At 46.5% G+C, this 27,000-nt stretch overlaps 1 protein-coding gene across 4 annotated transcripts; it reads left to right on the top strand.

The window, feature by feature from the left end:
• The first annotated feature begins 358 nt into the window (after positions 1-358).
• Positions 359-26,085, top strand: SCARB1 (scavenger receptor class B member 1). 4 transcript variants are annotated; one of them, XM_019486686.2, is made up of 13 exons: positions 359-489; positions 6,718-6,875; positions 8,200-8,341; positions 9,359-9,562; positions 10,058-10,153; positions 10,821-10,936; positions 12,483-12,649; positions 14,062-14,180; positions 16,687-16,760; positions 17,220-17,271; positions 17,895-18,038; positions 22,255-22,380; positions 23,988-24,075. In XM_019486686.2, exons 1-12 carry the CDS (start codon positions 367-369, stop codon positions 22,378-22,380), a joined length of 1,521 nt encoding a protein of 506 aa, XP_019342231.1. In that variant the 5' UTR covers positions 359-366; the 3' UTR covers positions 23,988-24,075. The 4 variants fall into 4 exon arrangements, with proteins under 4 accessions (XP_019342231.1, XP_006261926.1, XP_019342232.1 ...); XM_006261864.4 differs by having other exon boundaries at positions 23,985-24,072; XM_019486687.2 differs by lacking the exon at positions 22,255-22,380 and having other exon boundaries at positions 23,988-26,085.
• The last annotated feature ends 915 nt before the right edge of the window (positions 26,086-27,000 follow it).

Here is a 27,000-nt window from a genome sequence, read left to right as displayed (position 1 = left end):
ACGGTGGATGCGGGCTTTGCCAAGCCTCTGTTTAGCTAGGATCCTGAGGCCCCATATATTCCTGAATGGGAAGGGTTTGTTTTTAAGCTGAACCACTGAGCTTAAAAAGCTTAAAATGCAACCCCTTAGTGGATTTCATGCATGCATGTGGGCACTCCTCACCCCCCAAAATAATACGATTGAATGGAAAACACAAAGCTTCCGGTGGGTTTTTGCGGAGGATCCCAGTTCGTCCTAGTTTTCCATCCTTGCCGCAGCCCGGGCATGGGGGCGGGGGCAGGGGCCGCGGCTGGAGGCGGGGCGGGGCGGGCGCTATAAAGCGGGCGGAGCGGCGCGGTGCGGGCAGCGGTGCTGGGTGCGGGCGCGATGGCTGTGCGGGCGCGGCGCAGGGCGGCGGTGGCGCTGGGGCTGGTCGGGGCGGGCTGCGCGGTGCTGGGGCTGGCGCTGGTGCTGGCCGTGCCCGGCATCGTGCGGGACCAGGTGGAGAAGGTGAGGCCCGATGGGACGGGACGGGACGGGGGCGAACCCCTGCTGGAGGGCTGCTGCACCGCCCCGGGGTGTGTGGGCTGACGCTGCTCCCCAAGGGATGGTCCTTCTGGGTTATCAGCACTGAGCCCCGGCTTCCCCTCAGCTTCCCCTCTTCTTTCCTCTGATTTTTCTTCATTTTTCCCCTTGCTCCTGGGAGGGGAGCCGTGGGGCACAGCAGACTCCTTCTTCCCACCAGCAAAATCCCCTCCTTGGGTCTCCTCCCCTCCCGCTGGCCTGGCCTGGAGCCTGGGTTTTGCAAGAATAAAAGCAAGTGCAGAGGCAACATCTGCTGGTGGGTCTGTCCAGACCGATCCTAGACGGCTGACCTCTGCTCTTACAAAGGACTGGGCTGACCCCTGAGCCTCCTAGGCAACATCCTGTGTGTCTGCACGCTTGAAACGGCTCCCCAAGCCTATTGCACGCATGCCAGACGCTGCCGGAGAAAAGCCCGAGTGTGGAGCGGTAATGGGATTTGGGGTGAGGGGGAGATGGTGGCAGGGTCTGGTGCTGGGCTGCTCTGGACATTCGGGTGCGTGGAGGAAGCAAATGCGACTTGCTTGCGTGTAAACAGGATCTCTGCCTAGCTTGGAGCTGCATCTGATGAATGGTTATGTAACGCGGCACGATAGCTGAGGCAGCTGGGATTACTGAGTGAGCAAAGCTGGGCAGAGCTCATCCTGAGAGCCTTAGGATAAGATAATGGCATCTCCGATACAGAGGGGAAGATAGTTCGGGGTCAGTGGCCTCCTTGAGCAGCGGGTGAAGGATGTTGGGTCTTAAACAGCTGAGCTTGGGGCCCACTTGCTAGGAGCAGAAAGCAGAGCAGAGAACAGGGCAGGCAGCAGCTTCCTTTGCGCTGGCTTGTCCCTTGTGCAGCTGGGATGCTGGCCAGGCATCCAGACCTACTTGGCTTCAAACTTTTTTTTTTTTCCCCCCAGCATTGTCCAGCTGGCTCTAATGAGCAAGCTTTGTCCAGTGAGTATTCGGGTCCCTGTCCTGGCTGTTAAGGGCACTCTTGGATGGCAGGAAACCAGGTGACAGTTGGAGGGAGGCAAAACTGTTGCTGATGACAAGCAAAGGGAGTATTGAATTAAGATGTGTGCCTGTTGGGAAGGGAAGTTAATGCACTTTAACTTTCTAAACCTGCCTATATCTGACACACAGCTCTGTGGTTCAGCTGTTTGGTAACTTGGGAGTGTTGGTCCTTAACCTGACTGAGTCTCCTGTGTTTGAGATGGAAGCTCAAGTAGGAGGATGGGGAGGGAGGATCTTCCCTTAAAAACTCCAGCTGGTGGCAATCCTGGGGAGCAGAGTCATCTGCCACCCCTTTTCCCAGCTTTTTGGAGAGGGCTCTGCCCAAGATCAATCAAGACCTTCTTGTTTCAGGATGAGCCCAGCCTCCTCCCTCTGTTTGGAAGGCCTAACATGGGGAAGTTGTGGGTTTTTGTGTGTGTGTGGGTGTTTGTTTTTTGTTGTTGTTGTTGTTTTTTTTGTGGTTTTTGGCAAGTGCTGCAGGGTGGAGGGTAAAACTTGTGACAAGATACTCCAACAGGTATTCCCTTCTGCTGTCCTCGGAGCAAAAAAACCCCAGCAACAATGTCTCAAGGAAGAATGGCATGACAAGGCTTTGGCCTGGCTGGTATTGGCCACTTTAAATGCCCAAATGAGATAAGGGCTTGAGGAGAGATGACATGAAAGCAGTCTGTGTTGGTCTTTCCCCTCCCCCAACAGACCAAAAAAAACAAGGAGGGGATGTGACCATGCACTTGTCAGCATCAAGGTAAACTGTTCCCTGGCTTTAGGAACAGCCTGTACTGTGCTCTTGAACTGCACCCTCTCCCTGTGCAGAGGGCTCCAGTCCTTACCTCTCATGGTGGACTTTGAAACTTCTGGCCCTGGCAATTCAAGGCTGCTGTAGAGGCCTTGAAACCTTTGGGGTCTGTGTTGTACTCTGGCCAGATGTAACAGATAATTTCACTAAAGTACACAGGAGGAGCCAGAGACTGCCTTTGTACTTCAGTCTGTGTGCAGCCGGGTAGCAGGATCTGGGATTGTGGCTAGTGCCATTCTGCAGTTCCTGAATGGCATGGAAGTCCTCACCCATTGCTTGCAGGTGATGGAGTTATTGCTCCCTTCCTTCTTATTTTCTGGATGAGAGAGGGGTTGTAGGTACAGAGACCTGCTGAGCCCACAGCCCTCTGTAGCCAGACCACAGCATATGCCAAATGCAAGTTGACTTGAGCCCTGGTTCTTGTGTGCAAACATCCAGACCTATAAAAAGCTTGTTAATGTGTAGGATGCACAGGGTTAAATTCTGCCTTTGGCCATATCGTGCAACTTCCTTGTCTTGGAGTGCTAATGTAGCCTTAATGCCTTCCAAAGTGGGAAAGGATGGCTGTGCAAGTGTCCATGCCGGAGGAGCCCCATCTGGCAACCAAGTGCAAGATGATGCTGGTAACATGTAAATGGCCAACACCTGTGATCCACTGAGTGATTAACTGGGGAGGAGGCAACAAAATTAGTTGGCTCAGTGGAATAACAGAGTTTGCCTACAGGCCCAAGCTAATGTGAGTTTGGATGACTTATGCAATGTCATTTTCTATTTTGTGGGGGTGGGAGGTGCTGTTAAGATGCAGAGCTGCAGATCTGGCAAAAGCAGATACTCTTTCCACATCTTATCCAAATGGGCATGGATTGCCAGGCTTCTTGCACAAACCGCAAGAGTTGTTTTTTCACACTCTAGCTCCTGATTCAGAGAGATAAGAGAGCTCTTGGGAGTCTAGAAAGGAGGTGAATGGAGTGTGCCTGGATCCCACCTTTCCATGGGGGTGTGATGGAGGGGAGTACTGTATTGCTTGCCCCTTTCTTTGTGGGGGGGGGTAGCTTTGGTGTAGGTTGGCTTTTCTTGTTCGTGTGTTTTTTTAACTTGGCATATTTCATGAGAACCTGATGTTTGTTTTGAGTGATATGGAGCCATGCGGGGATTCGCCATGCAGCTCAGCAATGCAGTAACAAAGGGAATGCATTCCTGTTGCGCTCCATGTGCTGGGTGGAGAATTGTTTGACAGGAACTGGGGGAATTCAGCCTTGTCAGCCAAATTAACACAGTCTAGTAGGAGCCACTCAATTGGAAGGAAGTGAAAGAGCCTCTCTGCTTTGCTTTAACTTAACGAGTTCTGTAAGAAAACACCCAGGCAATAACAATGAGATGTTCTTGTGTTTTTTGTTTTTTTGTTTTTTTTTCTTCCTAGTCCCTGAGGGCAGGAGGCCTTTTCTCACATGCTAATTAACCTTGTGATGACTTGCTTTTTGTCCATGGCAGGTGTAACTTCAAGCCATTTCCAGCTAGAAGCATTTAAGTAGTGCATGCTTTCTAATAGGGTATTGGCATGTGTTGTAACTTAGGTTGCTGGCCTACTGGGGCAAGCCCCGACTAGGAGATGTCTAGCTGGAAGAATCCATCCAAGAGTTCAGTTATCCATGTGAAGCCCTCTGCAGCTATTGAACAGATCCACTCTGACCTCTAGCTGGGGGATTTATGGTTTTGCTTTGCTCCTTTTGGTAGTTTGAAGTATTCCTTGTGATTGAACAGTTGAAGGCTTCCAGCATAGCTTATGGGCATTATGAGCAAGTCATAATGTAGGGTTGGCCTGCCTGGGGCATGGGTGCCATGGGTGGCACAGGCAGCCTCACTTGCATGCAGCAGATCGGGGAAGAGTTGGAAAGCGGAGCAGGGAATACAGGGGAGGGAGCAGAAAGGGGAGTAGTCAGAATAAAGGGCTGGGAACATAAACCAGAGCAGAGAATCGAGCAGTGGAAGGGAATTGGAGTGGCACGTAAAGGAAAGTGAGGTGGACTAATGTGGCATGCTTGGCAAAAAAGATTGTATCGAGCACAAATGCATGTCATCAGTTAAGTACTCTGTCATGCCTCTCAACTTTAGCACTGACTAATTTGATCAACACCAACAGTCATGGGGTCTAATTGCTTGTAATCCTTGCCCTGTCCATCCCTCTCTTCCCAGCCTTCCCCTCCCTTAATTTGCTACGTTAGACTTATGACTATGGAATGTTGCTTTAATTGGAAACTAAGTCTTGCTTGGTATGAGGAAAATTAGTTGCACTTTGAACTAGGGTTTGGGCAGCAGTGCCCAGGAAATGACCGTCTTGCCACCTGATTGCAAGCTGGGTGAATAAAGCTGTAGACTGGAGTGCCCGAAACTCCTAGTTGGGAAATCCTGGGGGGAGGGGGGTAGAAGTACAGTACATGCTACCCTGTTGGTACATGTTATACTGAAATTCCTTAACTGATTAATTAATGGATTAAAATTGCTTTGATAAGTATCTTGGGGATGTAAATCCCCTTGAAAGGAGAAACTGCTTGGGCATATTCAAATTTGGTCACACCCTAAATACACTGCTGTGCATAATACCCTTCAGCTTCCCTCCAGTCTACGTCTAGTCTAGTGTTTTTTTGGCTTGTAAAATGGCTACAATGGACACCTTGCCTCTTGAACAGTTGTTCTTGTTTTTATGCATGTGGGTTACAGCCGGTCTTTGGAGAAGCTGCTCATCTCAAGGCTGCGTAAGGTTAAGGTTTGGTCATGTGCCTGAATCTAAAAGCTGTAAGAGTGCCAATTCAACAGCTTCAGTGACGGCTATAAATGAGGAAATGGGCAGTGTCTCTTCCTCGTGGCAGAGAGAAATAAAACTTCTGCCCAGCTCAGATTTGCTGTAGTCGAACCTGCTCTTCACTGCACACAATTCAGGGACTCTTTCTAAACCCTTTGCCCACTGGAGAAAGGTCAGAAACTTCTTTTGTGTATGATGATGGTTGTAGTGAATTGGTGTAAGGCACACCAGTGTGCAGGTTGGATCAGTACAACTTTGCGCTGGATTAAAACTTCATTTTGGCCTTTAAAATTAGGCCCATCTTGGCTTGTCAGGCTAACTGTTAACCTGAGATCAACTAACCTCAAACTCAATACTTCTAGTTCAGTTTGAGCCTGCTGTCGCTCCTGATTTTAAGATGACCTCTTAGACCAGGTCAATGTTCTTGGACAGGGTCCAAGATGAGGGGAAAAACTAATATGGTCTTCCTCGCACCAAAGTGCCTACTGGGGGGGAAGCTCTCTTAACCTAAAATAAGATCATATCACTAAATGAGTCTCCACTAAATGGAGTGGATGACTAAGGTTTTCAGAGTCTCATGACACCTAGGCCTGCTTTCTAGACCATAGCAGGACCCGTTATACTCAACCTTCCTTAATGTCTCAATCACTTCCAGATAAAATGTGCTGTTTGTAATGACCAGGATATCCTTGGCATGACATGGCTTTGTTGCCATTAGCAATAGCACTTCATCCTTTTAGAGGGATGATAGCTAGTGTGCATATGGGCAGCATATAGCAAGGGTTGGTCAAGGATCCTTTTAATTGCTTCTGGTGTTCTTTGTCTTGACACACAATCTTGGTCCAATGCATAGAAGTAGCTGCAGGAGTTTAGGTTGTAGCTGTGTTGGTCTAAGGATATAGGCAGACAAGGTTCCTTGGTCTAATAAAAGATATCGCATTCACCCAAGGAACCTTGTCTGCCTAGAAGTAGCTGGGAATTCATCAGTGCAACTGTTGTTGTAAACAGTCTTGCTGCACAGAAAGGTGTACCACAATACAAGCAAAGTTGGCATTGGCAGACTAGTCCATCATGTGCCCTACAGCACTGATGGCTTACACCTGTAGCCTGGCATTAAGTGTCAGCACCATGGAGCTGAAACTCAAGCACCAAGTGGTGAGCATTGACTTTTAATGTCATTCTGTACCAAGAGCTCACTACTTCTGTATATGTGGAGTAAGATGGTGACTATAAATCTAAAATGGACCGCTCCTAGTGCAAAGGGGGAACAGCTCCAGCTCTCCAGAAAATGAGTTGCATCTACCTAACTACTTCTTGTACCTCTGTTTTGTGGCTTCCTCATTAAAAGGAGCTCTGTAAACTTGAGGCCTGCTTTGAGAGACTGACTTTCAAGCTGCCTCTTCTGCTATTTGCCTTGCAAGGAATTGCTTTCTCCAGCAGCTCTGAACATTAAACCTGGGTCAAGGGGCTTTGAGCCATGTGCATAGATTACTGTATTTGAGTAGGAACATGGCAATGGTGGTGAAGACCAAGACTAAATATATCTGTTCTCTTGCAGAATGTGAGGATTGATCCCAGTAGCATCTCCTTCAACATGTGGAAAGACCTTCCTATTCCTTTCTATTTTGCCGTCCATTTTTTTGAAGTGGTAAATCCAACAGAGGTTGTTAATGGGGCCAAGCCTGTGGTGGCCGAACGTGGACCTTATGTCTACAGGTTTGTATTGGTACTGGCCTGATTACCTGGGGCCAGGCCAAGCTAACTGCAAGGGAACGTACCTGTTTGGCATCTGAATAGTTCGAGGCTTCTGTTATGTGCACTGTGGGGATCTGGCTGGGTTAGACCTCTATTTGGGTTCAGTCTGCAGTGCTGTCAACTTGACCACTAGTCAGAGGTAACCCTGAGAAGTGAACCTCATTGCAGTTGGGTACACAGAGGGGGGAAAATACAATAACACCTTAAACTTTCTAACTTTTGGCTGCAACGCATCAGCTTGCTATTCTAGGTTCCTGGGCTGAAGTTGGCCCTGTAAGCACCTGGGGTGTGGTTCTCCAAACTTATTAGTCTTTCGTTTCCTTCCTTCTGCACCCTTGCCCCCTTTCTAAGGCAGCTATTTAAGGGGGTGGGGGCAAGAGCCCAGACCATGGATCACAATGGACTTGAATTCCTACTCCAGTGCACTGCGGGGTGGGGGGGAAGAAATTTGACATCTTCCACGCACAGTAGGCTGGACAGACTAGGTTAAGTAGCATAGGAAAGCTGGCTCCTAAACCATGAGATGTCTGGGTACTATGTCAGTGATCACTCCCACGTCTGACTTATTAGGTCAGCACTACCCAAGTCATGTGGCTGGCTGATGTGTTGTGCCTATATAAGCAAATGGCTGGCTTTTAAATAAGTTTGGTCCTTTCCTTGAGAACTAAAACAAAGGCAGGCTTGTTGGTATCAAATGCCTTTGCTTGGATGGTGACGGACATCCTCTTGTAGCGATCTTGAGACCTCCCTTGGTGCTTTCTAAAAAGCCCAAAGCCTCTGGATGCCTGCCGGCAACCTACAGAGCATCCTTGATGTGACTCGCCAGTATTTGCTAATAGTCAATAAGTTTGATGCATGCTGCTCATGTCAATCTGCCCTGTTCCTGTCGCTTGGCTGACTTCCTTCCCTTCTGCATAGAAGAGAATGAAAACCAGGAAACGGTCTCTTCTTGCCTCCCTTCCTATCTCTGCGGGCCTAGGCAAACAGTACAGCTAGTTCAGAGGCACTCATATTCTAGACAACCGTTCTTTTTATAGCCCAAATCTAGGATGCCTGTGTTACTAGCCTCTGTTTCAGATGAGCACTGCTTTTTCTGTCCGAGGAAAACGGAGCAGCCAATCCCTAATAGGATTAATAAAGCTGAAACTGAGGAGATGTCAGTGTGTCAGCAAAACCTTAACTTGCTGTGTAAGCTCTGCCCCTATTCATGTGTTGGTGTTGCCAGGGTGTTATCAACCACTGGAAAACACTCTTATGATGACTTGTTGGTTATCTCTTTGCACAGGGAATACAGGTTTAAAACCAACATCACTTTCCATGACAATGACACGGTCTCGTTCCTGGAATATCGGCGTTTTTACTTCCAGCCAGACATGTCTAATGGAAAGGAAGAGGATCACGTTGTTGTACCAAACATCCTGTTGCTGGTGAGACTACCAGAAACAACTAATGTTTCTCCATCAAATGAAGGAAACCAACTAGAGCAGTAACAATGTCATATCCTCTAGTGCATGAATCCTTGTCTTAAACTAGACCTCCAACCACATGATGGTGGCTGTAGCTGCCAGTCCATCCCTAATGTTAGGGACACATACTGCTAACTGTAGTTGCAACTATTCCTTCCTGACTTGATTCTTAAGTGAATAGTGAAGGAGATCTGAAGCTGATTTAGCAAGACTTTGGTCTTTTAATACAGACCAGGAGAAGCAGCTATAAAGCCCAATGGTTAGTCATTTCTTAAGACTGAAATGCTGTAGTGTCACCCCCACTTCTGGGGAACAATCTTCCCAAGGGGTTGAGATGCATCCAGAAATAATGCATGTGGCTGGAGGTGATGGACTTGGAGGTATCCTAGTAAAGTGTTGGCCTGGAGTGGGGAGTAGCTTGGAGTAGATGTGTCCTGTGGCTTGACTTCTTGAGTGAGCCACAGGAGCTTCACTTGATACTAAATGGTGGTAGAGCACGTTCTGCATCGCCATAACCTGTCTATCCACACCTTGCGCGGAAGTTCCTCCTTGGAGGATTCTTGAGCATACTCTAAAGTCACATCCATCACAATCCTACGTACCACCTGGGTGCCCTGGCTCTTCCTCCTAAAGGGAGAGGCATGGGGAGGGAAGCTGGAGAGCTTGGATGAAACCATACTGGCTAGGATTTGAGTTGGGGTGAACTTGGCTTGAGTTGCAACCCAAACCCGGTCAGAGTGGGTCTGTGAATTGGAACTTGGCACAGTTCAGAGGAATGTTGTTGTCTGTCCTATATTTTTTTTTTTTTTTTTTTTCCAGTAGGAGGTAGTGGCAGAAGGCTGTGGTACTGGGACAAGGTGTGCCATGGTTTCTGACCCATTGGCTGAACAAGGCAGCAGCAGCTTGCTTGTTGTATTCCTGAAGACTGTTCTGAGTGGACAGGAGCTAGTTTTGTGACTTCCTGAACCTCTCTTTCAGGGGGGAGCTGTCATGATGGAGAACCTCCCCGGCTTTCTGAAGGTGTTGATAAGTAGTGCGCTGTCTGGCCTGAAACAGACGCCTTTTGTGAACCGGACAGTGGGGGAGATCCTTTGGGGGTATGATGATCCACTTCTGACGATACTGAACACCCTCGTACCTGGCTTGATCCCTTTCAAGGGGAAGTTTGGCTTGTTTACTGATGTAAGTACACCTGTGCTTGGCAAGGCTAAAATGCCCACGCTGAGTTGTGGGACGGACTTCTTGGTTCTCCCTCTGTCCACAAAGTGAGTTTCTTTGCTGCAGTTACACATGGCAAAGGAACAAAATTATGGTGCACCTCCTAAAACAAAGAAGCATTTATCCCAACTTAAAAGTAGCCTTTGCTTCCATGAAGCATTATCCCCCATACTCCCAGCTGTAGCACCATCTTGCTGCTTTGAAGGTGAGCAGGAGTCCAAAGGATTCCCTGTCGAACATTGCTCAATACTTCTGGCAGGAGAATATCAGTTTACCTTAGATAAGGAGTACGTCTAGGAAAAATGCAAACAACAATCAAAGTGTAATGACCCTGTTGGTACGAAATGACTGTGAAACTGGGAACAGGCTCATAAAGAAACTAGAATGAGCATTGTAATCGGATGTGATGGATTGTAGGAAAAACTCACACCTATTTTTTTTTTTTTTCCTTTTGTGCAGTTTAACAACTCTAATACAGGACTGTTCACTGTGTATACGGGGGTGAAGGACATGCATAAAATCCATATGGTGGATACCTGGAATGGGATAAGAAAGGTAAAGACCAAGCTTCCCTAGGACACTGGTCCACTCTAATAATGCTAGCTAAATGATGCTGTCCAGAGATGCCTCCGACTCAATTCTTATATTAAATCTTTGTAGCAAAACCCCCATGCTAGCATTACTGACTTGGTTTCCAAGATGGGCAACTGTTAGACATTGCTAAGATTCAAGAGAGATGGCAGTATTGATTTGGGCTCGTGAAATACAAGCTGTCTTAAGTGGGACTTGTCACGCTTCGAAGTGGGACCTGCAGACTAAAGATGTTGGGGAATTTGGAAAAATAAGATCTGGGTCACGGTGCCACATGGCATCACGTCTTCTGGTTCAGAAGAAAGCACGGCTTCTAATTGGCACAGTGTTAGCAGTGGCATGGGCTGCAGATCCACAGCTGGGAAAGAATTGATCTTAATATGGATTGGGCCTCTAATTGGATGGGGATGAGTCTGGCATGTGTAATTTTGGAAAGGTCTCTAGCTGGAGACGGCTAGCATTTGGATAGCAGCCAAGGAGAGCTCTGAAGCTGAAGTAACAGTATGGTTCCTAATACCAGGTTAGGATGGAAGCGAGCAAATCAGCAGTTTCTAGCTATCTGGCATGTCTCCAAGTGAAATGTAATGCATCCAGGAGGCTCTTCCTTAACACTTTGTTAACTTTCTTGTAGACAAACTATTGGCGGAGTGAGCAGTGTAATATGATCAATGGGACTTCTGGAGAAATGTGGCCGCCTTTCATGACCCCTTCTACTTCTCTGGAGTTTTATAGTCCCGATGCCTGCAGGTATGATGAACAGAAATCTGCCTGGCTACCAACATAAGGCAAAAGCTTATGTGAAGGGTGATGCTACCTTTTGGCTTCAGCGGGTGGACAGCTCTAAACTGAAGATGGGACGAGTCATGACTTGGAACTGAAGTCCCACATGCCCCGAAGAGGGAGCCAGGGGATAGATGGTGGCTGTCTACCTGATTTAGACTTGTGTTGTATGAGCCGCCTTCAGATGGGGGGAACTGCAGCTCCCCACTAGACCATTACCATAATCCCAGGAACCCTGAGACCTGTCTAGAGCAGTTTGTCATAGAGGTCAAGTTCCTTGACTTCCAGGAAGAGGAGGTTCTCTGCTATCTGTTCACTCAACTTCTCTTCAAGTAGCTTCGATAGAGTCCTCTATCTGCACTTACTTCTAGTATCTAGCTAGGAGATGAGCATACCTTTTTTTTTTTTTTTTAATTTCAATAAACTCAATAGTAAATACAGCCAGGAGAAGTGAGATGGAGGCAATTGTTCCAGGAGCATCTCCTGACTTGAAAGCTGTCTATTTTTCCACACAGGGGCTGAATCTTGTTTCCAACTTGAGACATAGCAGTTGGGCAATAGTTGAGGCAGCTGTCTAGCTATAGCACATTTTTGCCTTCGTGTAATAGCGAAAGGAACTGAATACTTGCCTAAGCCCTCTTACTGGCTACTGGGTGAATGAGTTGAAGGCACAGGTTGCCCAACCATAAAATGAACACCTGCATGTGAAAGCCATTGGCCAAAAGCAAAAAAAAAAAAAATAAATAAAAAAATTCAAAGGTACAGGGTCAAACTTCCTGATAAATGTGACCTTAATCTTGATTCTTGAGGTTCAAACAAGGACGATTTTTTTTTTTTTTTTTTTTTTGTTGCTGTGTAGCAACAAAATACAAGGGCCTTTCAGCAATGCTGTATTGGCAGGAGGTGCAGTGTCCTTGGTCCCATGCCAGGCAGCAGTCTGTTCCAGAACTAACCAGACAAGCCTTTTACCTTTTTATTTTAATCCCACTGAACAAGTAACATTGCTCCTTTCTGTATTGGAGCCCCTTGCCTATTTTGGATACTAACCTTACACTGCCTGAATAAGATCTCTTGGCCTGCAGAAGTGCTGTGCCTGGCAGGCTGCACTGGATGGGATTATCTTTCACTATGGAGGAAGTAAGCTGTGTTTCCCAAGGACAGGGGCATGGGGCTGTGCACCAGATCATGGGCCTCTAAACTGAAAAAACGCTCTCACCATGATGGTGAACGGAGGGGCCCTTCTGGTAAGAAATGTAGGAGCTGCAGCATAAGGCCAAGGGATGCTTCTCCACGCATTTCCCTTTGGTGCCCCTAAACTAATGTGTTCTTAGTGGGTCCTGTTGTTTTGTTTCCTACTGGAATAACACCCTAGATATAACGCTCCTTCCAAGCCATTTCCCTCTAGGGGAAATGCATGGCCAAGCTAACAAGTGTCCCATCACATTGCAGAGTCGGCTCTGTAGCCTGTTGCTGTACGTAGCATGCAAGACCCGTTCTGTTCTGTTCCCCCTAGGTCCATGGCGCTGGTGTACGAGCAGCCTGGAGAATTTAAAGGGATACCAACTTTTCGCTACGTGGCTCCAAAGACTCTGTTTGCTAATGGGACGGACTATCCTCCTAACGAAGGCTTCTGCCCCTGTAGGGAGTCTGGAATCCAGAACGTCAGCTCCTGCCGACTAAGTATGTCTGTCCGCATAAGACTTGTCTCCAGCCTAAGTTGCTCTGTGAGGTGCGGTCTCTTCCCAGCAGACTCCCCAATGTCAAGTGACCAGTGGTGGCATTTCCCTCCTTAGTCTCCTTCATGGTTCTCGTACGGCCAAGGCCACACTTAATGGTGTATGCATCTCCCTCCCCAACACTCTTTTGCTGGGGGGAAGGGGCATAGTCTACACTTCCTTTGATAGACATTAGGGCTGGAAGGGACCTCGGAAGATCATTGGGTCTAGCCCCCTGCCCCAGGAGCAGGAAGTTGGTTGGGGTCAAAGGATCCCAGCAAGATGTGTCCAAATGTTTCTTAGTAATGTAAAGAGCAGGGGTGTGAAGCTTTTAAAGTTCATGGTAAACTGAATAGTTTCCAGGTACTACAAAGTGTGCAAGCTACTTCACACCACTCTTTAGAGGTCAATAGAAATGGGTGGCAAAATGCCTAGGACACTCCTGTTCTTGCTTGTAATATTTTTTTTTTTTTTTTTTTTTTTTTCATGTTCTGAAGTTGCACTAGTTATTTCTCCAGTCCCAGTTGGATGGCCTGGGGCTCTTCTAGCTGTACTGGAAGGTTTAATGGATCCTTTTAATACTCTGGCTGAATCATTGGCTATTAGTGGGTCCAGTGCTTTTCAGTAAGGGCCTGCCACCTACGGCTATTACCTGTTGCTTTATATCCTAAAGTTGCTTATCCTGTTTTATTAAACAAAAACCATCAATATAGTAAACCCTGTCCTAGGGTTTGGAACTCCTTTAAGGTTTTGGTGTATATGTGGATTTTTTTTTTTTTTGCTTTTAATTTGGCTCATCCTGCATATGGAGCAAGTATACAGGTCTTGTGACTCCTTGGGACAAGTTTGCAGGAGACAAAAAACAAAGTTTATGAGCCTTTTTTGTATGCAAGGCTTCTACCATAGGCTTGAGCAGTGCATGCAGGTTGGGTAGCTAAGAGAAGCTGGGTACTCCTGTAGCACTAAGGAGTAAGCAGCAGCTCCTTTGTTTGACAAGGAGCCAAATTATAAGCCAAGCTTTCCAACTGGCTGCAAGATAGGAGGCCCTGGAAGGGTAACTAATCTGGTTAGCAAAGCCTGGCTTGCCAGCAACCCAGGTATGCCCAGGAGCCCTGATTATGGTTATTGAAACCAGTGTGAACTCAAAGAAGGTTAAGTTCAATCTTCCTAATAGGATCAACTGCTAGCAGTAAGACTAAAATCTCCTTTCTTAGTCCCAACTTCCTGGTGCCCACATTGGATTGTAGGCATCTGTGTGAAGGACTTGCAGGGGCCTTCTTCCACTCCAGATGATCCCATGGTAGTTTGTCAACTTGTCTAAACAAGCCTATTATCATGAACCCTCTGCTGTGACTTCTTTTTTTTCTTTCTGCTCAGATGCACCAGTATTCATTTCCCATCCTCACTTCTACAATGCTGACCCGGTCCTGGTAGAGGCTGTTGGTGGACTCCATCCCACAAAGGAGAAGCATGGACTCTTCTTGGATATCCACCCAGTGAGTTGGTCTCCAAGCTGTGCATCTCTCCTGAAGGGGGAAGATGGGAGTTGGACTAGAGGGATCTGAGTGAGCAAGCCATACTGTGTACCCCAGATGACTTCTCAGAGCTCATGCAGAAAAATTGAGGCCTCTTTCAAAAATGCCCCTATATCAAATGGTCAGTGGAATTGGCTACCTTCTCAGCTTCATGCTCAGCCCTGTGGCATGGTGCCACAAGAGCAGTTCCATAGTGCAAAGACTTGATGATAGTTACAGGGACACATTTGGATAAAATCCCTGTAAAACAATAAATTAAATTACTGGCACACCTTTACTCTGCAACTTGCAGAGAACAGGTCAGATAAAGCATCACGAGTGTAATTCAGAGTTGCGGCTAGTCCTATCTCCTGAGCCACTCCTGCCATTCTGGACCTTTCAGAGTTGTAAAATGGGATGTTGGTCTTTATTCCTTGCTCTTTTGGGGGAGGGAGGGGGCAGGGGAATTGAGCCATTGACTGAACATAGCTGGCTACCATAGCTTATACCCTTGGGCCCAGGGGAGGAAGACTTAGTGGCATTTACAGAGTTAAGTGTTTAGTCATGGCCACTGTAATCACTGCTGCATGGCAAGTGGACAGATTCTCTGTAAATCTCGCTGCATGTAATACTGCAAGGTGCAGCACTTGATGCTGGGGGTGGGGGATGTAGCCCAGTTGCCTGATCATACTTACTAATGGGAGTACTTCTTGGTGCTTATCCAGTGGAGCATTCATAGCAGTCATGATTGTTCCCCTAGTTGTAATCCTGTAACTTCATCTTCTGATGACCTACTTCCAAATAGACAGTCCCTAGTATACTGCCTAAAATAAGCCCATCCTGATGCTTTATCCAACTTCTCCAGTAGGTTGAGTTCTGCTAGGGAATCTTTTTTTTTTTTTTTTTTTTAAGGCTTTCTCTGGGCTGTCACTTATGACTCTGGTTGTGCTGTGCTGCTTCCAATGAATAATATAGGAAAATGAGCTTTCCTGTCTGTTGGCCTCCACAAGATCATACCTTAGAGCTACTCTCGCTGAATCCTAGGGAAGAACTTGGACTGCTGGCAGACCATTGGGGTCTCCCAATCCTGTAGAGTGCAAAGGTGGCCATTGTATGGAGGCTGGCATGGTAGACAATGCAATCCTACCCAAGCTAGAGGTAGGAGACTGATATTTTGAAAAGTGCTTCCTTTGCAATTGCCAGGGCACTTCCTCCCCCTGCTAATCAAAATGGTTCTAGTGTAAGCATCAACTTCCAGAATAAGGTAGGGCAGCACTGCTTCATGCTAGAAAACATGCCAAAGTAGAGATTGCTATATGGATTCAGTCAGTATGTCTGATTTAATGGGCTGAGAGGTGTACTTTACCTCTTGGAAAGGACCTAGTTTCTCCCCGCCTCTTATTGTCTATGCCTGCTTTGGTAAGTAAAGTCCATAGCAGTAAAAGCTTATCTCTAGAGATAAACTGTAATAAACTTAATTAAAACACGGGGCCAACAGCGTGCCATTGTGAAGGCTAGCGGCATACTGGGCTGTGTCTAGGAGTGTTGCCAGCAGATCAAGGAAAGTGACTTATTCCCCCTTTACTCTAGATGTGGCCTCCAGGGCAGAAGTGTCCAGTTCTGGGCCTCCTGCTACAGATTGGAGAGGCCAGCAGAAGGTGGTGAAAATGGTTTGGGGGCTGGCATGACTTGTGAGGAGAGGCTGAGGAAACTGGGCTTATTTGATCTGCAAAAGAGACTGAGGGAGGGATTTAATAGCAGCCTTCAACTCCCTGCAGGGGGATTGCAGAGGGGATGGAGCTGGGCTGGTCTCAGTGGGGGCAGATGACAGGACAAGGAGCAATGGGCTCAAGTTGCAGCAAGGGAAATGGGCTGAGGGGGTGGATATTAAGAAACTCATGAGTGCAGTAGTGAAACACTGGAACAAGCTTCCCAGAGATAGTAGACTCCATCTTTGGAGGCTTTTAAGGCCAGGCTAGACAAGGCCTTGGCTGGGATGATTTGTTGGGGCTGGTCCTGCTCTGAGCAGGGGTTGGACTAGATGTGACCTCCTGAGGTCCCTTCCAACCCTCACTTTTTTTTTTTTTTTTTTCTGTGATTCTATGAAAAACCGTCATATTGCACAATTTAACCTTCTCATCTAGTAGCTGTAGGCTCTAGTAAGTAAACGTGTAATCCCTTCATATTCCAGCCTTTTTAAATAGCTTTGCACTGGGAAGGCTTTATGGAGAGATTGGAGGATAGAGAAACCACCTCTACTTAATCTGAACAGAAACTTCCTTGTGAGCAGGAAGGACTTTAGTCTCTTAACTCTTCATGGTAACATCCCCTTTAACCTGACCAGTTTCTTAAATTCTTCCAGGTGATGGGCATTGGCAGGATACACCCACAGGTCATGGTAGCATATGCATAACTAAATGTGAAGGTCTTTTATCTTGAGTTATTTTCAAAGCAAGCATATGCAGAATGCTGTGATTTATCTTTGCAGATGACCGGCATTCCCATGAATTGTTCCATCAAGCTGCAGATGAATATGTTCATGAAACGAGTCTCGGGTATAACGTAAGTTGTCACTTCCAGAGGAGCAAGAGACGGTTGAAGAACTCTTCTGTGCTTCCCGGTACAAACTCTGGAGGACAATGGGCATTAGAGCAAGTTGCTGTACTGCAGCAGGAGAGTCTACCAATGGAACTTAATTCTACTTTATCTTGATGTTGGGATTCCTGAACTTGCCATAGCATCTGTGTAAGGGGGTTGGAGGGAGGTCCATGGTGCCTACTGGGTTCTAACAAAACTGTTCTGTATCCTTTCTCAACTAGTACTGTCCATAGCAGCTTGCCTCCTGTTTTGTTTTCTTAACCCGGGACTTGGCACCCCATCTGTCAAACCTTAATATTCATATTTCATGCATGATCTTGAGTAGCTTCCTTGCAGAAAGGATTGGAATCCTTGCAGCCTGTATGGACTAGCCAGCTGAACTTGCATAAGGGTAAAACTTTTTTTTCTTTTTTCCTCCTTCAGGCAAACAGGGAGGATCAAGCCAGTCATTTTGCCTATAATCTGGTTTTCAGAGGTGAGTTGGCTCTCCCTTGTGGCTAAACAAGTGCCAGCTCTGCAAAACTTTTAAATGCTGGGGAAATATAGGTTGTTCCCAAAGATCTGCAGCACAAAGAAAGGATTAAAGATTGCATTAGGTGACTACCAACATAAAGGGCTAGACCTCCAGGATCTCCACTGCAGTTCTTGGCACAAATTTTACTCTTCAGCACTTTTCAGTATAGCAATGGAAGAGTGCACAGCTGAAAAGGATAGGAGAGGCTAATTGGACAGGAGACATGGTCCAAATACTTCAGCTGGAGTCAGACACTTGATCATCTACATACACATGGCAATCTGTCACTGAACATGTGGCAGGATATACTTGTTGAAAGAACTTGATGCTACTGAACTGATGATTAGGAAGCAAGCTCTAAAGGAATTCTGTCCTTGAAGTCCATGACAGCTAGGAGGGGAGGCAGGCAATGCAGCCTCTGTTCACACAGACTTTGTAATTGGCCTGGCATGATGTCCTACCTGTGGCTGGGTTACATGGTCTAAAGCTTTCTTCCAACCGTCTTGGAAGAAGGGAGCGCTGTTGCTGCTACCTTTTTAAACTATGCTGTACAGAACCTGCTAAACTCCCTCTTCTCTGTTCAGAGCGGTTCCCTTGAGGGTCCGATCCTAAAGGAGTTCTACACCAACCTGGTCCTGATTCCATCTGTACTGGAATATGTGCAATACATCTCCATTGCTCTGGGTACTGCTTTGATGATTGCTGCCATCCTACTCATAATAAGTCAGGTAGGAGCTTGCAACTCTTGACTTCTGCAGCTTTTGTTTGGTTTGTGACCTTAATCAATTGTGTATCAAGTTAAAGCAAAAAAAAAAAAAAAAAAAACAACAAAAAATCCGACTCAATGCAGCGCATGTTGATCTGATGTGGAATGATGGAGCTCTCAATGTTTTGCTTGCAGCATGACCTGCCATGGCTTTTCTGCTCACCTTTTTCTCTGCTAACCTGAAGTATTTCTAACCAATGGTCTCTAATATCTGGGAGTGACTTGCTTTCCATGCCACAGGCTTGTGAATGCCAGCATATATAAAGCACTTCTAGGGCTTTCCAAATTGGGTCATTTGTAATGGACTCTTTCAAACAAAGAAGCCACTTGCTCCACTCTTCCCAGGAGCTCTGTAGTTCTCGTTCTTGGTGTTTAGAGATAAGAGTAAGCCTCAGGTACCCAGTCTAATCGGAGTAAGTTCTGAAGCTTAGCTATGGACTGAATGCCCAGAATATACAAATGCTTCCACTTCTGCACTCTTCTCCACCCCAGTTAAATGCTATAACATGCTTTGAAGAAGTTTTAGGGGCTTTTTGTTAAATTTTTCCATATTCCTAGCCAAAACAAATTCCACATCCAAGTGTCCATCTAGAACCATAAATGCCTACTACTGGCAAACATCCTCCACCCCATCTGGGGCTTCAAATGTTTCCAAAACCTTTGGCAGGCAGCCTGTTTGTAGGCTTCAGCCTGGAGGCTTGTGGTTTGGATGCCCCTAAGCTTTTTGGTTTTGCCCTCAGCCATAAGGCCCCAGGAGCAAGCCAGGGAAGAGTATCTTAATTTCCAAGAAGTGGACATAAAGCCAAGACTTCCCACTCCAGGAGCTATATGGGAGGTTTACTATATAGTACCTTAGCAGGTACTATCCCCATGCCAGGTGAACAGTCTTCCCCAGCGCAGCTAGGAGGACTGCCTCTGGTCCATGTTTCCCTTGCCAGGTAGTCATAGACTACGCTTGACCTGAGCCTTCAAGAGGCTGAGAAGAACATGCTTTTTTTTTAGGTTCTCGGGGAGAATCGCCTAGAGTAGCTTCTAATGGGGCAAAATTTTCAGTATGATCCAACCCTTCTCTTGTATCCACCCTACAGTCTCTGCACAGTGGAAGCCAAGTAACTAAATACAGGGTGTACTGAGCACCCTTGCCAGCTCTGCTGGAGGCTGAGCATGACTGGCCATCTGTAGCGGTAGAAACATGCTGCTGGCTCTGCCGTGTGCTCAGAGGCTTTCAAACTAAGCTTACAGGAATTGGGTATAAAGAAGGGGTGCTTGGAGGCTTTAAAACCCAGATAGACAAAATCTTGGCTGGGATCTAGTTGGGGGATGATTGTGCTTTGAGCAGGTGGCTAGACCAGATAACCTCCTGAGGTCTCTTCCAACCCTTGCTTCCTTTTTTTTTTCGGTTCTTAGCCAAGTAAGTGAGGTGCTATTGCCACACAGTCCATGTCCGACTGAAATGGGTTTTAATTGGAGTATGTAGACTTTTTGATGCAAGGGTGCTCTCAAGTAGTGAGGTCCAGTATGACCCAGAATAAGTTTCTTGTTTTTGGTTATTAAAACTTTCATGCCAGTCCAGAAGGCCCTGCCACAGGGAAATAGTGCAGGCTTTTACTCTGGTAGAGTCAAATGCTGTGGCCCTTCCCCCTCCAGGGCAAAGCCGCTCGGAGCACAGCTCATCAGCCAAAGCATTTTTCTGAGCACATACTTAAATGTGAGCTGGCTTGGAAGTGAGAGCACTTCTGTTGCAGGAGTCCAAGGTAGCTCCTCGGTGCCAAGGGAAACTCCACAGAGGACAAAAGGCCTGTGCAGCACACCTAACATAAACCCCTTATATACGCAAAGGCGTTTAAAGTCTGGCAGCTTAGTGTCCAGGTACTTAGTGGAGTTGCTAGACCAGGGTGGGGAGCAATTATCAGGCAGAGGGCTGCTTACTGAGTTTTTGGCAAGCCATATGGCAGGCAGCCAGGAGCAGATAAATATTTTTTCTAAATTTTTCTTTTTTTCTTTCTGGGGGGGCTGCAGGCCAGAGAGAATGGCCTGGCAGGCTACGTCTGGCCCATGGGCCGCATTTTGCCCACCCCTGTGCTAGACAGACCCTGCATTGTAAAATCCTGCTGCACTTTGCACTTACCTGGAGAGACTGTTTGCAGCAGTGAAACCAAACTGGGATTAAATGCCAGCCAGGATTATTGCACAGGAAAAGCACTTATTCCTAAAAGCTCCACGTGCCAAAAACCAGACTGAGACGGGTGACCCTTGAGCTCAAGCCTGAGACTTTTAACAGGGGCTGGTTCTAATATAGAGTTAGGAACCCCAAACTTTTGGCCTGTAGGTTTAAATGGGCTGGTGCCTTCACTACTCTTTTCCTTTCTGCAATGAGAAAACAACTTAGGGCCACATGGGTATAATGGATTTCTGCAGTACCTGTTAACTCCATATTTTAATCTGTCTTTTAGTAGGAAGCATTAGGCTATTAAAAGGTGGCACCGACTATCTTTTTGCTTCCTCTGCTTTTGGTCTACTGTCATCTAGTTCTCCTGCACTTTTATGCTCCTGTTCATGCTGGGACAACAGCAATGCATGCCAGCCTGAGTTGGCTGCCATGTTCATAACTGTCTATTGGCTCACAACTACCCCCGGCTGGTCATCAAGGTGACCTCTGTGGGTGGTAGGTGTGTGCTTGCTCCTCTGGCTGAACTCCATTCCCTCAGGCCAATATGCTGTTCTTTGAGGCCTCCTTCCATGGAGTCTACTTGGAAGCGGCAGGATCCATGTGGGACTTTATTCCTCTTTAAGGGAACCCTGTGCCCAACATGGGATTGAGCCCAAGGCTAATGGGTAAACTTTGGCTATTTTTTGTCCACAGTCTTCCAGCAGCAAGCTCTCCAGCTGAGTAATAGTGTAAGCAATAGTCTGGAAGCCAGTTCCAGGTGGAGGTTGTAGAGATCAACCTGGCTACACTTCCTTCCTAGAAACTTGAGTGCTGCTTGCTAGGAGATGAGCAAACCAAAAACTTGAAGGCTATAAAGCAGATAGATGTGGGTTTTGGGGTGGTTTTTTCATCTTTCCAGGACCAAGTCTTATTCCGGGATCCTAGAGATGTGCAGAACCCATAGTCCCATCCTAAGTGCCTGTGAAATATTGAATACTCCCTCCTTCTCCCTCTCTTCCTCCCACCCCCACAACAGTAATAGCTCATTGGGTTTAAGTCACTTAAGCTGTATGTATAAAAACACTGTGCCCTTCCCTATTTGCTGCCTGCCTACCCCCCACCTCCATTTCCCCAACTGGTCTAAGTTTTTGACTTGGGAATTTTATTTTCTTCCTTCCCTTCCTGTCCCCCATGACTTAGTTGTCCCTCTTGTCGTCTTTTTAGCCTCAATGACTGTAAATCTGTGGAGGAATCTCCCTCATTTTGTGTTACTAAGCAGGTACAATTCTGGATAGTACTGTACTACTGGATAGCCTTGGACCACAACCAAAAGCTGCATATTTTTTTGGGCAGTCATGGTGACTGTTCCCTGGAAGTGTTAACAACTGATTCATCACAGTGATTATCTAATCAACCACAGTCCTTCCCTCTTGAAGCTTTCCATTCTCTATCAAGAGACTTCTGGCTCCTAACTTCTCACTAGCTTATAGTGGAATTTTTTACTTCGACTAAATTCCTCCAAACTGCATGGTTTTTAAGGGCGGGTGGGGGGGGGGGAGAGTAGCCTTCTAAGAGGGGAGCACTGTACCTATAAACTAAATCTGAAATGAGAACCTTAGTGTGCCTTGATTACAGAGCTAAACAACAGATTATAGCTTCAGCCAGGTTAAAAATGGTGTCTTCCCTATAGTCCTGAGCAAAAACTGCTCTAACTGTTCTTGTTGCACATGTGCAACACCACTCGTGTGCATGCTACTAAGTCTGACTGGCACAGACTTCCAAGGTGAAGATGGACCATTTTTAACCTTGTCTGACTACTGTTTTTACTAAGTTCCTGTTTGAATGAAAATTGGAACACTTAAATTCTAGTTTAAACATTTGAATCAAACTCTTAACCCAAAATGTGACTGAGTTAGCTTTAATCATATAAAGGCTTATAACTGTATAGAGGCTTTTAAAGTAGAAGCTTTTTTTTTTTTTTTCTTTAATGATGTCTAAAATGCAACAAACTAGCCTGATTATCTTCTAGGGAAAATGCTTTTTATTTTGGAGTAGCAATAAAAAGGGCTCAGAAAATAAAGAGGCCAGCGTGGCCTTCTCAGCAAAACCACTGCCTCCAGTTAAGAGGAAGGTGCTGCACGAAGCCAGCTTGTAGGTGGGTACCCAGTCAAGGTAAAGCTTGCATGTCGTAAGCAAAAACTAACCAATGGTGCTCAAGTCCGCTATGGAAACAAAGCTCTCACTACCCAGTGTGAAAAATAAATGTGCTTTTTGAAGCTTTGCTTGTGCTTTTAGCTTAAACAAGCTCCTTGCAACAACTACCAAGGAAGTGCCAGGGGTAGGACAATGCATCCTGGAGTTTGGGGCAGAACAAGAGAACTGATGGTAATATTGGGTGGTGGACTTGAAGTGTTTGCAATGTTGGTTGGGAATGTGGAGGCTCTTCTGGCAGGCTGTGAGGATGAGCAAAGAAGAGAAAGAAAGGGAATATGGATAGGACCCATTGCCTGGCACTTCTGGACAGCAGAATTTGCTTGGGGGGGGGGGGGAGTAAATTGGATACTGTGTACAGGCAGTAAGGGGGATTTGGGCAACATCTTCAAAGATATTTGATTTGGGAATGATGACTGAAGGTCTCTCGGCCAATACTACGTGTGCATATGTCTCCTACCAAGATGGGCCTTGCTGTTGGCGCTTCCTTTTTGGGTGTCTTTTCTACCTATAAAGAGAGAACCCTATCTTCTAGAATGGGTGTCACCTCAGGAAGACTAGGTTCTCTGGGTAAAGGGGTGATGTCTCTTATTAGACCAAGTAAATACTTGGAAGTATTGTTCGTTGCAAGCTTTTGGGCGCAAACGCCCTTCTTCGGGCATGGGGACAGTCTGCTGGGGTTCATGTACTCTCCTGGGCGGAAGAGCAGCCAAGATGCAAAATGCACTTGAGGTAGTATGAATCCTTGGCTTGAGGAGGCTCACTTCCTCCAAGAGATCACTTGGTGGAGGATCTCTCCCTAGTGTCTTACATCCTTGTACAAAAATGGGTGGCATGGGGACAAGGATAATCTCTTGGTTAGCTGGCCATCTTAACTAGATGGGGGGGGGAGGGCTGTGCCCTGTGGTCAAGTCCTTATTCCATATCTGAACATTTTGTACTTGCTTTTTGCTCTTCTGGACCACCTACATGGCAATCTGGGCCAAGTAAGACTGTCTGCAAATGAAGCAGCAGGTTGCTAGCTACTAAAGAGTAGCTGGAAAGACTTGTCATCACAAGTGAAAGGCTCTTTCAGCAACCCTTTGCCAGGAATGAATAAACTGTCCTTTGATCTGTTGCTCTTGCAGTGTCACTTAAATTGCCAAGACTCCAACCTAGAAGTGCCTGGCACTTGCTGTAGTCCAAGATGTATAATAAAATAACCCCCATGTTGAAACCTACAGCTGAAATTCCTTTTTTGGCATGGTTGTAGAGTAGTCCCTATTGAAGTGACTTGGATGCCAATACCTGCGTGGGTAGAGGAGTGCTGGCTATTCCCAGTAGGCTGGTGGGGGGTGGTGCTGACTTAATGGAAAGGTTCCTACTTCTCTCACTTGGTTGGAGTGGGTCTCCCCACCAGTTGCTGCTAAACAGCTCTGCTCCAGTTTGTGAGACTTGCACACAAAGCTTCAAATGCTTCCTAGTAGCTCTAGTTATCAGGCAGATGCTGGTGTCTGCCTGCACCATAATGAGCCACCTCTAACTCTGCTCTTTTTTTCCCTTTCAAAGCAGAAAGAGGCTAGAAAGAGGAGTCCAAAGGAACAAGGCCTACCAAATGGATCACCTCAGTACTCTGAAACCAGTCCACTCCTGCAAGATACCAATACACAGAACCAGACGGAGACAGCCAAAGCCTGAAGTGCCAGCCTTGAAGAGCAGCTCCCATTAGTGCATATCACTACACTCAGGGATATGAATGAAAAGCAGTTCTTGAGAAGGAACTTCTCAGATGCATCCAGTTGAGAACTAGACTTCTTGCCTCAAGCACAGAACATGCTCAAGGAACAGTTGGACACTGCCACAGCAAACCTGCCCAGTCTTATTCTCCTCCCATGTCTTTGTGCAGATGATTCAAAGGACTACTCCTGGCACAAGGCCTGCAGGTGCCGTAGCTGTTTGGCTGCCTGCCTGCCAGGCAGAAACAAAGATGGAGAACTTCCAGGCAGTCTCCTAAAGAGTCCTCCCCTGCAGCTGTACTCCTGACTTCCCTACTTGACAGTGAACAAGGCACTTTAATACCCAGCCCTAAAGCAGAGGAGGTGCAGCTCTTTCATAAGCTGGCAAGTGCTGCATGTAAAAAGGAGGGGAAGATGCTCATCCTATGTGCTGCTCAAGGTGCGAGTAGAGGGGCTTGTTGCACTAGACTACTTCTGGCCACAGTTTTTTAAACTCCTGAGGCAGCAGGGAAAATGAGTTGACTTGCCAGCTCTCCAGTAATAAGTCCACCCTCCTGCGTGCCCCCCCGCCCCGTAGAGTAAAGTGTTTCCTGGGGATGACTTGAGTCAGCAGTGTCCACACATCTCTAAGGGACCACACACTACCAGCTTAGATCTGTGCCATGCTATTAAAGACTGCTATAACTGTCTTAATGGAGGCTTCGGACTGAAGGCTCATTCTTAATTGTATTAAAGCTCCAACGGGGTTGAGTGAGGTTTTTAATCTGGCTTGCAATGCTGTCATGTGCTCAATCACAAGATTTGGTCCTTGTGACTGACCACTAGAATATTAAGCTGCTGTTCAGTACAGATGGCTACTCTTTTTCCTTAAGGAGATGTGACTTGATTTCTTTATAGGAGTTTCTTGGCTGTCCTGGATGCCAGGTGTGTGTCAAGCCCAGGTGCTGTCCAGCTCTTCAAGTGCCAGAGCTTTTCAGCCTCACTGGTAGTATGGACACGAGCAGAAGACTTGCCGGTGGGGGAGGAAGTGTATGGTCAGCTTTTCAGGCCTAGATTAGTTGACACTAGTCGGCCCCTAGTGGCACTTTTTTTGAAGGCATCCTTGAAAGTTTTATGTACAATTTTTCTGTACCAGATCAAGTGGCAAACCCTTTTTTACCTGTCCCCTTAAAGAAGAAATCTCCAACACCACCATTATGCTAGTTGGTAGACCATCAGTAGACTAGACAAATGGCTACAAGTAGAGTATGAAGTCATGAAGGGAGAATTAAGCCTGGTTGAAAAAAGTGACTTCTGTCCCATGGAGAGCTAGAATAACTACTTGGCTTAAGCATGGCTTTGTGTGTTGCACCAGCAGATCAATGGGGGACAGTCTGGGTATCTTGTTTAGCCTACCTGAGTGTCTTGCTGTTTGTTAACATTTTTGTATTTTTTATTTTTTTTTTTTTCTCTTCTCATGAGTGAATATTGCACTATTTTGTAATCTGGTGGCTACCAAATGGCTGGATGCCCAACCAATGGAAAGCACAATAACCCACTTTAGCTTCCTCCATGTCATAGGTTGCCTCTTTTTTTGATGGCTTCCTTGTCTACTGAAGTGTTTTAGTGATGCAGTGGTGCTAATAATAATACTTCCTTGTGTGTCAGGATGCTGGCTAAAGGCAAACAAAATACTGAAGTGCAGGTACCAGGTGAACACTTTCTTCAGCCTCCTCCTAAGGGAAGGCATAACTTCAGTAATGGTTAGCTGCTGCACAATGTCTGCCCTCTGCATCCTAGTGAAGTATCTCATTTCCTTTTTGTACAGACCATACCCTCTCCTAGCACTTGTCTAAAGACTCTTTATTCCGTGGTTTCTCCAATTGCACTGAGGAGGTGAAATTGTCTTGCTGTATAACTGGCTTAAATTGAAATAAAGTCTAGTCTCAAAATGACATGTCCTTCATTGGTGGGTTGTTTTTTTTTTTTCTTAATGTCCCTGGCTTGGCTGTCGAGTTCAAATCTGAACCGGCCTCTTTGGTACTTAATCTATCTAGATATCCATTTCCTGCCCCCTACCCCAACCAGTGCTGGGGATTTAGATCTCATCCTGATCCGAGACATAGATGCTCTGGATTTGAATCCTCTGTCAATCAGCAGTGTTTTGTTTGGCTTTTGTCCTCCTTTTTGAGGGAAGGGGGCACTAAAGGCCCCTAACCCACACTTTGCCTGGGTAATTCTGATGCTACCATCCTGCAGGGGAGAGGATCTCCACTTCCGTGAATATCTACTATCTCTTATGGCATCTGCCCATTAAACTAGTTGGAGAAACTGGGGGAATGCCCTCTAAAACTGGAAAATGGACTCTGACAATATGCCAGGGCTGAAGGGGAACATTGGGAGTAGGGGGGCATTCCTCCTTTCCCAGTCTATCAGCTATGTAAACACTGCAGATAAGCAAATCCCACTTCACCTTAGCAATGTAATTAATGAAGACTAGTCTAGCAGGTGTTGCCTGCGCTTGAACCACTAGCCTTACAGAGGCCTCTTAACATGCGGACGACTTCTTCCCAGAAGAATGCACTCCTTGCTCTCCTTTGAGCTATGCACCCTTGTGTAGAAACGGGTTACAGACTAGTTCCTTGTCTCTTTCCCTTCCCCCTTTAGTATAGTAGGGGCAGCTATCCAGTTTAGGCCAGAGGTCTTCTGAGAGTGGTGCCTATAACAAAGGCACTATACTTCCCACACTTAGACTGAACTACCACCTTCCCAACAGCCACATGGCTTATGGAAATGAGCTATGGTTTTTATAAAGCTCTCTTTGTGCTCACATGCATGCATGTGGTTTTGTCCTGTTTCAACTTTTTTTT

This window comes from Alligator mississippiensis, chromosome 10 (genome assembly GCF_030867095.1).
Source record: "Alligator mississippiensis isolate rAllMis1 chromosome 10, rAllMis1, whole genome shotgun sequence".
In the NCBI taxonomy this organism is placed as follows: domain Eukaryota; kingdom Metazoa; phylum Chordata; order Crocodylia; family Alligatoridae; genus Alligator; species Alligator mississippiensis.
The sequence above is the reverse complement of the archived record's forward strand: the minus strand, read 5'-3'. Positions and strand labels throughout refer to the sequence as shown.